Genomic DNA, 12,819 nt, shown 5'->3' on the forward strand with positions numbered 1-12,819 from the left:
TATAGGCAATGCTAAGAAAGGCCACAGGTGCTTAGCAAGAGCAACTGCTCTTGCAACAGCATTGCATAAAACCTCCTGTGTGCTGTAACCAGCTAGCACAGATGGAAGGGCAGGGCTGCTGTGTTTTTCAAACTCTGTGAGTTCTAAAATGGCTCTAGTACAGCAAAACCTCTTTGAGAGGTTACACCCTTCTTTTTCACACAGTTAAGGATTGATCTTGGCATTGTCTGCACACAGAGATCCTCACAGCAGTCTAGAGAGTTTGAGTCAAGGTATTGAAAATAAAAAAGCAAATAAAAATCAGCTGCAAATAGAGAGCTAAAATGTTTATTCACTATTGAGGCCAGCATACTTTGTGAAAATGGTTCTAGCCTCCCAGCTAGAAACTGTCCATTTCCAGGACTTCTAAGGCAGAAATTGGCATTTCCTTCACCGCAGTCTACAAACCAGAGTTGCAAATTAGATGCCTAACAAGATTTATTTAACATTTTAATCTATGAATACACAAGGTTTCCACCAGTAAAAGCACAGGAATTTTCTCAGTGGACATTGCCACTGCTTATCTATTGAACAGAAAAACATGTAGTATTGCATATGAATAAGCAAACTTTGGTTCTCTTTCTCCGTGGAGAGATCTTAAGGACCAATCTCTTCTATTTGTTAAACAATGGCCTGCAGAGGACAACAAGGCAGCTGAAGGCCACACTGAATGCTACACTCAGGAAAGCTTGGGACACTGTAGAACTTAATTAGTTTTTTGAAGGCACTTTTTTTGAACATCATCACCTCTTCAGGCAGCCTGGAAAGAATTCTTGCATTGGCATGAGGCTCTCTGTCAGCAGCTGCCACTTTAGGGGTACACTGATCAAGACTGCCAGTCATTGGTACGCTGTTGCAGCTAAGGGACCGTGCTGTCTTTTTCTTGCCTTGAACAGATAAATAACTGAATAAAAAAGAGGTTAACTTATGTTTGGTAACATCTTGGACATCTTCTGGAAAACAGTCATCTAGAGGATCCCCTTGACCTTTCACTTGTTGACTAATGACACACTTACTGGGACTCACTGCTGACTTCTTAGGCTGAACTACTATTTTCCTGGGAGGTGTTTTGTATTTTCCTCCATCCAGATAAAGCTGAGAAGCATTACTAATGGCATCAGAACTAGACTCAACTACCGTATTAGGGATTCTTGCCCCATCACCAGAATTAATGCAGTGCAACCCATAATTCTGGCTAATGATTTGGGCTGCAGTCTGTTGAATGATGTTCCAGTCTTGCAGAATATCTTCCCTGGTTGTGAACTGAGATGTTACAGTAAAGCGAATTATGAACTTGTCACAAATGGTTGCTGGAATAAGGAAGAGCCTGCCAGAACTGCTTAGTTCTTTCAGGAGCTTTTCTGTCAGCCAGTTGGGACCCTGTTTTAGATAGGAAAAAAGCAAACAAACTATAGTTAGAATCTCCAGTGACATCTAAATATCTCCATAAGAGTCTGAGCACTACAAATTCTTACATGGAAGTTCTTAATATGTTCACAGTTCTTAATATCCAGAGAGAAATCAACTGCAAAAGGCCCCATCTTTACCTTCAGACGAAATACAACCAATCCAAGATGCCTCTTGGCAGGAACTTCAAAAAGTGGATCACTTCTAACCAAGGATTCAAAGAATTTGGCTGTTTCAGTACCCTATAATGAGGGGGAGAGTGGGGGGAAGTAGTAGTTATGTATTGGTTTGTCACAAACCCACCATAAGACACTGAATAAAGTAGTTAAAACAAATTCTCTTCCTTACTAAAATGCATCAAAATCCAGTGCATAAATGGTAGCAAACAGAAGAATGACAATAAAGCTAAGAAACTTAAAAGTCTGTCTCAATTTGCCCAACCCCTTGACAATGAACAAGTGTAACTGGACTATACATAGAAACTTTCTATAAGGCTTGAAAACAGAATGTGCCTTTTCAAATTAGGGTCCTTTTGCAGGATCCTTGAGCCACAATATGATCCCTTCCATTTCAACTCCATGAAAACCTCAAGCCTGTACATTTTCATAGCAATGGGTTCAGCCACTCATCACAGCTGCCACTCTGCCTCAAAGCAAGCTTCTACAGGCTACTACTCAGTGATGTGCAGAGGACTTTTACTAAGTGAGTTGCTTTCCACTGCCTGTTGCTCCCAAGAAGGGTACAGGCAATGTTTTGTCTACACAGTCATCCTTCACCCATTACTTAAGGATAAAAATCAGCAAGCATTCAGTGTTCACATGCAGGCTTTGTGTGCAAGAGGAATGCTGTTACTCATCTGTGCATCTCTGAATTTATTAAACTCATCTACATAATGGATTTATGCTTGCAGTGTTCATTCACATACATGTCGGACGTGAGCTTGAAGCTTTTTCACCCCAAATGAACGAATCACAAACCACAGCTTCAGCGAACGGAATCGGCGGCTCAGTGGAATTTGCCAGTGCTGTGAAAACACAGCAGTGCATCAATGAGTGCAAAACCAACAGAAAAATCTATCCCCTTATGCTGCTACAGCTCTCCTTCAGACTCAGGTCAGAGATCTCTGCTGATACAAATAATTTCATATTGCTGAAAATTTGCTAAGCCTAGGAAACAGCCATCAAAGAAATATCGATTATTTACAAAAGTAATGGTTTTGGCTATTCTGTTTAATCAATACCCTAGATGTGCTCAGAAGTTTTAGTCAATTACCAGCCAATAACACCTTTTTGCATTCAAAGAGAATTATCAGTTCAAGATGTGTCCATTTACACTTCAGTTCCTGTGCCTAGTTAAGTGCCTTCCCGAACGCTTTGCCAAATCAGCTATGAGCAGCGAGAGCTGATGCAGTGGTAGAGCTTTCCAGAGGAAGTAACGTTGCATGGAAAAGAAAAACCAGCCACGTGAAGGAGTACTTCCAGGGAGCTACACAATTAACGCAGCGTCCTGTTTAACCACAAGAGGGACTCATTGATGCACGTTGTTCCTCCCCTCGCTGCACTCCCTTCCGTGAAAAGCACTATTGATTTCAAGAAAACAATTATCTTTTCAGGACTGGGGTGAGATCACAGCAGGAACAATTGGCGGTCAATATTCTCTTGTTTTACTGTACTGAAATCTACTGTAAGACTGATATGAAATAAAATGCCTCTTAGCTCTCTTATGAATACCTTAATCTGAAGAAAAATGTAATTCATTCTACTGCTATTTCAGAGCATTACTTGCTCCATTCTCTCTTTATTACGTATCAGAGACACAAGAAAACCAGCCAAGATGTCATCAGTAAGAATTAATTCAGCAACACAATGCACAGAAGTAACCCTTCTAAGTAAAAAAAAAAATAAGGCTGGATCTCCATCTGGGTAAAAATCTTGAGTACTTCAATCTCTATTCCTGAAAGCAATTTTGTAATTACTCTTCATAGCCAGGGCTCCCTTCCAATTTTTATTATTTAATCAGCATTAGGATCTCAGTATAATTGCTTTTATGCTTTTGTGTAATGAGACCAGCTAAAAGCACTCCAGAATGTGAGGAAATTTGCAGTCTGAACATTTTATAGGCAATTTAAGATATCAACTCAAATGACAACTTACCATGAAATCAACAGCATCTCCTGAGTTGGGATGTCTGAGGTAGACAGGGTTAACACTGAAGGTTTGATGTAACTTGTGTTTATCTTTAACCCTATCAATTGCAGAATGAATTGCAGTTAGCAAATAAATTGTGCAAAGAGACACTGCAATTTGTGTGTTATCCTTTTGGTGCTGTTTGTGTTTTGCCTTTACTCACCAAAACCCAGTGCAGTCGAAATGAACCATCATCCATTTTGAAGGGTTAAAAGTAAAGGAATCTGCATATTCAACTCCATCCAAGAACAATCGAAATTCAGGACACACAAATGCTGTTCCTGCATATGCAGCATCAATATGAAGCCAAAGTCCCTCAGCATCACCTGTTGGAATTGAAATTGGTTTTATGCAAGCGATATAAGGAATCAAAGCACATGCTTATCTCTCCTCCCTGAAATACAGGCACGTGTTTTTTCGCAGGTGGCAGGCAGGCTAACACAAAATAGTAAGCAAGACACAGTAACAATCTAGCTTTACTTTGAAGCTGTGGATTCAGTACCCCAAAATAGAGGATAATGCTGATATCAGATGGACTCCACAATAAAATCCACTATTGTATATTTCCTTTAAGTGAGGCTTTTCAAAGTTTCATTTCTCTCACCCATCTTTTTAGTGACTGAAATCCTCCAGTATAACTCAGTGCACAATGCCAGAATAAAGAGATGGTGACAAACAAAAAGGACCCAGAAGTAGAAGCCACACTCTGATCCATAAAAGAAAATGCCACAGGTCTTCAGTTGCTTGTCAGAATATATGCTAATACAGGATCTGCAAGCATACCAAATTTACCTGTTGCACTGGTGGCTACACAGGATGTCCCACCAAACACTAATTTCAAAACTCCTTTGCTAGGTTCAGTGTTTATGTATCTACACTGTACAACACTGCTACACTCTGTACTGTTCAATCTGTATTCCCTGAACAACCACATTAAATATTTATCAGCTGGTGAAGTTTGTCCATCTTGAATAGAAAGTATTTCAGCATCCTAATGTGAATCTTATGGAAATCACTTCCAAGTGACTCCACTGATCTTTGAGAGACATTGGAAAACTCAGCTGCTCAGTGTTCTACCCTCCCTGAATTTAGCATGATAATTTCTCATGCTATCTTTTCTGTGTTCTCACGTTTTAAAACAGGAGAAAAAGACACTTACAAACTGGACCCAGTTCTGAGAGGTTGTCAAAAGCACAGACACCAGTTGTACCCAGAGTTGCACAAACCTAGAAGAAAACAAACCTCTTAAGATGACCTTTTGTTTGTAAAAAATGGATGCATCACTTTAGAAATGCAGAGGCTATCACAGACAAAGTGACAACAACATTTTTTGTTCAATAAAATAGAAAATCTTGTATACATTTTAACCTTCAGCTAATATATTTTACCAGAATAAGAAATGTTTCAGGTGAAATTTTATGCTGACATTAAGAATACAACACCACGTCAATGCCCCCAAACAGAAAGTTGAACATACAAAGACTGGTACTAGGCCTTTCTGTCTATCTTCTGCAATGGCCTTCTTCAAAGTTTCACCTCTAAGGGAGAAGTTCTCATCCACAGGCAGAAATTTCATCTTCACAAGAGAAATCAAGCCAGCCTTTTCTACAGAAGAATGTGCCTTTTGAAAAAAGAAAGAGAGTAAGAAAACCAGCTCTGAGGCTGAACAGCTGTGATAAGTTACAGCCTTATAAAAGACACTGATTGCAAGAAAAGCAGAGATAGGGTCCCTCTTACAACTGATATTGATACAAGTCTGAGAGTTCCTTCTTTCTGAGTAACTAAAAGAAAGACTGCACTGTAAGTCCAAGGAATGCATACCCTCCATTTATTTGGGTACTGGTCTCTAAAATGTAGTAATTGGCATCCTCATCTTGTGTTTGGAGAGCCATTTATCTAAAGTCAGGTCTTAAAGGAGTATCTAGACATAGATCAAGCTCAGTTTACTCCCTTCTTCCTGCCAGAAGAAGATAAAAACCCCTGAAGGGTTCCTACCAAAACCCCTCACAAGAAAAAGCCTTTTTGGGTATAGTAAGAGAGTTCTAGCATGAGCATGTCTCCTGTTGCAAGGCTTGCAAGGCATTTGTCTCTTGGTAGAGAAATGCCATTTCACCTCACATGGCCTGGGGGATTCACACTCCAGTGAATTTGTCCTTCTTTCTAACCATAAGAACCTACTTGATCAGACGCGTAAGCGATGAGGCGAGCATTGAGCGAGGACTCATCAGTGTCTGGCTCAGAACGCTTCATCTCCAGAATTTTGTTTTTCCTTGCTGCTAGCAGTGCAACCAACGTTGATTCGCTCACAGTGCTCTGCAAAGACATTGCTCATTTACTGCAACACATTGCTACTTCATTGCTATTTTGTCAGCCCTTTACTCAAGTCATTGAGGTGCTCAGCTGACCACTACCTATTTTATTTCTAGCTACCACTTTCTAGGATGCAGTGGAAAAGCAGTAGCTGATGAGCAGCTCCAGGCCAGCAAAACAAAATAAAGCTCTTTAACTGTGATATATTTTTTAACATGCAGGACTTAGTTACAGGTAGCAAATAAGTCACAGCTAAAACATAGTATCTCACATGAAAACCACAAACCTGAGCAAAGCTCCTTATAACAACACTGAGCCTCAGCACTGATTCCAGGGAATACTTGCTTAGGCCTTATGGAAGGAAATAAAAGTTTCAGCCCTTGATCTTGCAACTCTCAAAGATGCAAGTCAGACACAAGAAAAAAAAACATTTTCTCCTGTGGCTATCAATGGCCAGCAGGAGTACAGTGACAAGGATTCCTTCTCCAACCACGTAAGAATCACTTCAGCAAGTAATTTGGTGATGTAGAACAGAGTGAACAAAGCAAATCTGATTCCCATGTATCCTTACTATGACTAGTAGAGTACTTCCTAACACAATTAGGACTAAAAGCAATAGCAAGTCCTAGTCTATAATGTTCCATATGTAATACTAACATTTGGGAAAGTATTGCCAAACTGGGATTTGTCTCTCTTCAGAGAGAGAGCAAATTTTGCTCATTTTGCCTCTGGGAAAACTATTACTGAGAGGGAAATTCACTTGAGTGAAAACAAAATGTTGATGAAGTCACTTCTGATTCCCCCTACCTGCAATACTCCTCCACCCACACTGTCAGGATGGTGGTGCAGGAATTTATCTGGGAGGCCCAGCATTTTAGCCAACCAATCCATCACATTCATTTCCAGTTCTGTACAGGCTGGACTGGAGGCCTACAAAAAAGGGGGGGAGAAAATAAAATAAAGCAGATCAGGCTGGAATTCACCCTGCAAATGCAGCAGAAATAGAACCCTGAGAGTAAAACACTTACCACATTTTAATTAATAGCTAGTAAGAATTTTAATTGCCATGGGGGAAATCTCACCTAGATGCAACAAAGGCACTTGATAACTTTTGTAGCATTGGGTATGGAAGCAGCTGTATAAGACAACAGTCCTTGTCTACCAGAACTGGATGCCATTGCAATAAAAATTATGGGTTTGGTGAGTTCTTTAACATGGACCTCTATGTAAAGGTTTCAGCTGAAGGTGAGCTCCAGGTACCTTGCTCATTCCCAATTACTCTCTTGGAACACCAAATAAAGAGACTCTCACCAACCTCCTTAAATTCCTCTCTCCAGTTCACCTGCATCACCTCAGTGTTGAACTTCTATACTATGAATAATTTTAGAGTCATGAAGGAAAACAACCCATAAAAATAACAAACAAAAATAATCACAATGAGGCACTGGAGACAGAACTGTGGAACTGCACAAGTTCACCACACATGTACATGCTCCTGGTCCCCAAAGCAAAAGGGGACCAATTTGTCTTCCAACTGAGTTCAGGGAGGCTTTTTGAAGAATGGCAAAGATGAAAGCTGTTCTGTAGCGTCCAGCTTGTCACTTATGACAGAACTGGTTTACATTGCAAACTTAACAGGAATCTATCAAACCTGATAGAGGGCATGGAAATTGATGTTTCAGTCTATGCAGTAAGCTAATGTGATACAACTACATGGAGACCATAGACATCAATCACTTAGATGTTTATAAGCTTCTGCTGCTCTCTTACATGGAGATGTACATCTAAAAATCTGGGCAACTACATCACTGGGGAAAATATTGTATTTAGAACACTACTAAGGTATCTAGAGCTGTAAGCAAACAGTGCTGTGTAGGGGCTGCAGCAGGATACATAATACCCAGTCTGGGACAGGTCACTAAAAATTTCTTTTCAGAAGAGGAAAAATATGAAATATCTTCTCTCAAAGGAGCAGGAGAACTGGAATGGAGCACAGCCCAGCCTGCCTTCATGGATAGTGGTTGCTCTGCTCCCTGCAGTGCTTGTGTAATAGTCTTGGCACTGAGACTAGAGAGGGAACAATGCTCAGAGCAGGATATGTGAAGAATTAGAAAACAGTCATTTCTAGTAGTATATATCCTGCATCTACCTCCTTCTTGGTCATGTTTATGCTTGCATAAATAATTTTTCTTTTTCAAGGGACAGCTTTAATTTACACAAACAAGATAAAATTGGTTAAAGTAAATGATTGTACTGACTCACAGAACAACAACAACAAAGTTCCTATGACCTGCTCCTACACCATAAACACAGATGAGTATCTAAAATAACAATATTATAAATTACCCATGTGAATCCCAAGCAGTTAATTGCATCAGCCAACATATCTCCAAGGAGTGAAGGCCAGGAAGTAAGAGCTGGAAAGTAGGCATGCATGTGTGGACTTTGCCAATGGACTACCTATAACAAAATTGTTTAGAAGTTAAGTCTGAAAATGTCACAAAATTCTGCATGAGATGTAGTGATTAGCATCTGTTTAAAGTGATGGAAAAGGATCACAGCAATATAATATATGCAATTATAAATCTGCTAGCAGAAAGCTACAGAGATAATATCAACAGGAGAGCAGCACTGGCAAATGATAACACTGTATCATTATTAGATAAACTCCAAATTACAGCAAAAGCATTTATCTGAATTAAACAGGCAGGCAAAGATTCTGAACAGGAAAGGATGGTCTTTTGAACACTGCACAGTCAGAAATATTTGATAAATATTTATCTTTATATGGGGAATTCTTACAACAAAGTTGCTCTTGCTCATTCAGTCAAACAGCAGCTTGCACTTATCTACACACTGCAATTTACAATCATAGAGCCCCTCTCTATACATCCGAATAGAGCCCCTCTCTATACACCTGAAGGAGCTTGTATGTGGGACACCAGCATAAGCATGTTCAATCTGACTAACACTCCTACATGAGACCAACTTCATGCAACCAGCTATACAGAATTTATCTAAACAGACTTTTAAATGCTTTTCACATCATTAGGTAACATGAACTCCCTTAGCAGAATGTGCAACGTTTGTGTACAAGAGGGAAGGAGACCTTTGCATTCAAAAAGCAGAAGACATCCTTACATGTACATGATCTTGGGCAAGAGATGTTCCACCTTGCTGTGCATGAGTTTCCACATCTCTGAAACTGAGATGATGCAGTTCAGCAGGTAAAGGTCTTGTGAAGCTAAACTGATCAGTGTCAGGAAATCATTGTTTCCCCCAAAGCAAACATGAGTTATTCTTACTGTGTAAAATACTCAAAAATATTTTCAGTCTATCCCCTAAAATTGCAGTTAGGAACACAACAGTAATCTCCAGATTTTTTACTGTGGGCACCTGTAAGTCTGCAAGACTTATTCTACATTTTGGGTGCTTTACTTAATTAGATGAATGCTCTGTAGGACCTGAGTGTTTCCAGGATTTGGTAGTAATGGTGTCTCCCTGTCATGATTGTACTTTATTTCTTACCCCAGGCATAATAATCTTCTCTATATCTCCAAAGATGTTGTCCCAGCTCTCTGGGTCCATTGGGGCAGAATCTGGCAACTGGGCTCTCATGTAACCTGGCTGTACATCAGGAGTCACCCGTCTCTCTCTCACGTTGCTCAGGTACTGGCAAATGTAGTCCACCATCTCCTTCCCTGCAAGAAGCAAATCAATGCTTTGAGTTTCAATTGTAGGAAAACTAGCTTGTAGTACTAGTACTCCATGCAATTTGTCATTAGCTTGGAATAGTGCTCCCAGGATAGCCACAGGAACTAACCTTCTTCCTATACCCTACTTGTCCCAACTAATAGTGTAGGGACGTGGCTTCTGGAACAGCCTTCATGGGGACAGAATAGATTCAGGCGCTTATTTCAGTAGTGTTGTTGGATAGTTCAAGTGTACCTTTAAAATACAGACAGACAGATGTTCCTGCCTACAAATTAACTTTGTTTCACAGAAATTGCAGTTTCATAATGCCTGTCACCATAGCATATCCCCTTTTGCATCCTCTGTAAACAGCTGCAAAGCTCCATACCTTTGCTCCACTTTTTAGGCAATCTCCTCCAGCCCTGGGAACCAAGTTTGCTCCCCATCTCCAGAACTGTGCCAAGAACACTGAATTTTCATGGTTACAGCCAAGGAAGAGCCACTGTGCCTAATACAGCACAAGTTTATTCAGAATCAGTTTTGCAGTTTTCGCCACAGTATTTTAAATCTAAGACTAAAAAAAACCTAAATCATCAGCTCCATCTCAACCCAGTAATTTAAACTCAACCCTGGTACACGTTTCTGTCTCAGCCTCAGCAGATGGTACCTGTTTCCAAGAGCAGAGGATCACTCACCTCTCCGTCTGTACTCATCAGGCTCCATACTGCTTCCTTCTGAAAGTGCCTCTTCAAATCAGGGCCACGGCCTTTCAGGAGCTGTGGGTAGTTTGGTCTGGTGCCCTCCTAGCTGCTTCACCCTTTATAGCTCCCTTTATCTCTCAGACTCACGCATTCTGGAAAAGGTTTAACGTAGGCAGGTTACTGGATTGTGTTTATCTAACTCCTCCCAACCGAGGGCTTTTAGTCTCTCACATGTTCTCATCTGTGCTCTTTTGATGTGTAAGATAGTGTATTGCTAAGAGGAGCTGCCTCTGTGCTAACCCTTTCCCATTTTCAAACAGTCTTTCAGAAGTCTCACTGTAATCCACGTCATGAACATCAGACTTGTGGGAGAGAAAAAGCTCAAGAGCTTCCAAAAGCAAGCAGAAGCCACCATGTTAATGCAGCACACACTCTGCTAGCAATAATCATTAAAACAAGGAGCCAGCACATCACAAATTTAACATTGCAGGAGGGAACTTTTGTTTGCTTTCCTTTTTTTTTTTTTTCTTTAAAGAATTTTGAGACTGTGTTTTCCTAAGAGGACGTACCTGCATTCCCACTGTCTTCAGTCCCTGTGCTGCCAGTCCCCTGCTGCCTGAAGGGAAGGCATTACAATTACTGCTACTTCCAGAACTGCAATACAAAGCAGCAATGATGATCTTTGAGGATTTCCTGCCCTTCCAAATCACAGCAGGTTACAATGCAGGGTAATGTTCCTCCACTGATATCACCCTAGACTGACAAGTCATGAAAATGCATCTTTCCACACACACCATGCTCCCTCTTCTCACATATATGCATAACCACTGAGATTTGGCCTTCAATCTCCCTAATTCCTCCTAGTCCTCTACCTGGCTCATTCTCAGTTTGCAAGAACAAGTGTGTAGATTCCCCCTTGTTCCAGTTTGAGGATCTGAAAACATATCCCGACCTATCTTTGGCAGTATGACCTTTGACACTGTCCTCAGTGTTGAGCAGGAGGAATTCACTTGCTCTACACTGGTATCAGGCAGCCCTGGGAAAAGAAGCAGGTAGGACTGTGAGACTAAGCACCAGAAAAAGAAATTATTACATAGTACAATATATGCTTGCCCTGCATTTTGCTGCACCCTAGGCTCCTGATTAGGGCTGGCTCTGGAGAGAGAGAGTATCAAGCTAGGCAGACCCTGTTACATGACAGCAGAGCAGCTTTGATTTCATGCCTCATGTACTGTAATACAGCTTGAACACTTTCATTACTAGGAAGTTGTTGCATCTTTCTCCACAGTACGCTTTCCACAGAACAGGGTGAAAACCTTCCCCAGTTTCTGCTGCGATTAGATATTGGAGAAAGAACAGTTTCACAGATATGGCACAGATGCTCTGATACACACACATCAGATGAATGTACTGAAATAAAGTTTCTAAACTGATAAAAAAAGCACTGAAAGAAGTGGTGCTGGAAGGATCCATACTATATGCATATTCATCTACTAATTTATCTCACACTTCTCTGGAAACATGAGGCAAAAAAGCTGCTCACACGATATCAATGTATGAACCTCTCTTGGTTCCACTGTAAATGCTACCATAAAGGGGTACAATGAAGGCTAGAAAGGACTGGCATCAAGCCCAGGACCAACTCAGAATGAACTCAGAGTTCTTAAAACTCTGGGCAAAACTCTGGATGCATTCCTGTGTGATCTACTGCAGGTGATCCTGTCCTGGCAGGGGTGTTGGACTAGAGGATCTTTCAAGGCACTTTCCAACCCCTAACATTCTGTGAGGTTCCACATGAACAAGAGGAGAAAACTGTGATTCTAGGTCAGTACAAGTAACTAATGCATTACATTAATATATAGACCTCTGTTCAAAGAAAGCTGGTAGCTAATTACATTTTTTTATTTCATTGTGGAACAGCAAATAAGGAGCAATACTTTTAACAGTGTTTTCATAACTAAACTACACAATCAGTATTCCATGTGACATATACCCTATGCCCTTGCTCAGAGGTGATGATCAGGCTGGTTTCTCGTTCTGTGTGGAAGAGAACAAATAGCAGGTCCTGTTCAGAGCTAGAATAAAATAGGTGATAACGAATTACAGGTCAGGTAAATATTGCTGGTGATAAATTTTTGTTATAGCTACCCCGCACTTGGAAGGACTTTGTTACAATCAATGAGGAACAGAGTATTTGCTCACAGGAAGCAGAATGAATAGAACAGGTCTGTGCCGTCGAAGCCGTGGGAAATGCTCCATGTGGAGGTGACCATTACCACTATCACTGCTCTGACTAACGCTGAAGTTCTTATCATTATTAAGAGCGCACAGAGATTAAACTGTAGTTAAGTTTGTGGGATGTGAGGACAAACACATTATTCTGATCACATTTAATTTGACTAACTGGTTCCTTCACTCACTGATGACATAATGGATAGTTTGTGGGGAGGGGGAAAAAAAACCCAAACATAAAACCCTAAAAT

The 12,819-nt window shown here is 40.6% G+C and overlaps 1 protein-coding gene across 4 annotated transcripts; it reads right to left on the reverse strand.

Annotated features, from left to right (window-relative positions):
- HDC (histidine decarboxylase) lies at positions 1 to 11,393 on the reverse strand. 4 transcript variants are annotated; one of them, XM_068143714.1, is made up of 12 exons: positions 10,331 to 11,393; positions 9,471 to 9,643; positions 8,289 to 8,402; positions 6,750 to 6,872; positions 5,811 to 5,945; positions 5,110 to 5,253; positions 4,792 to 4,858; positions 3,796 to 3,958; positions 3,600 to 3,690; positions 2,372 to 2,470; positions 1,587 to 1,688; positions 1 to 1,419 (listed from the first exon to the last, which is right to left on the reverse strand). In XM_068143714.1, exons 1-12 carry the CDS (start codon positions 10,356 to 10,358, stop codon positions 661 to 663), a joined length of 1,998 nt encoding a protein of 665 aa, XP_067999815.1. In that variant the 5' UTR covers positions 10,359 to 11,393; the 3' UTR covers positions 1 to 660. The 4 variants fall into 4 exon arrangements, with proteins under 4 accessions (XP_067999815.1, XP_067999814.1, XP_067999817.1 ...); XM_068143713.1 differs by having other exon boundaries at positions 10,303 to 11,393; XM_068143716.1 differs by lacking the exon at positions 2,372 to 2,470.
- Positions 11,394 to 12,819: the final 1,426 nt, after the last annotated feature.

The sequence above is a fragment of the Melanerpes formicivorus genome, unplaced genomic scaffold (genome assembly GCF_026170545.1).
Source record: "Melanerpes formicivorus ecotype bairdi unplaced genomic scaffold, bMelFor1.0.p_v2 SCAF_10, whole genome shotgun sequence".
NCBI lineage: Eukaryota > Metazoa > Chordata > Aves > Piciformes > Picidae > Melanerpes > Melanerpes formicivorus.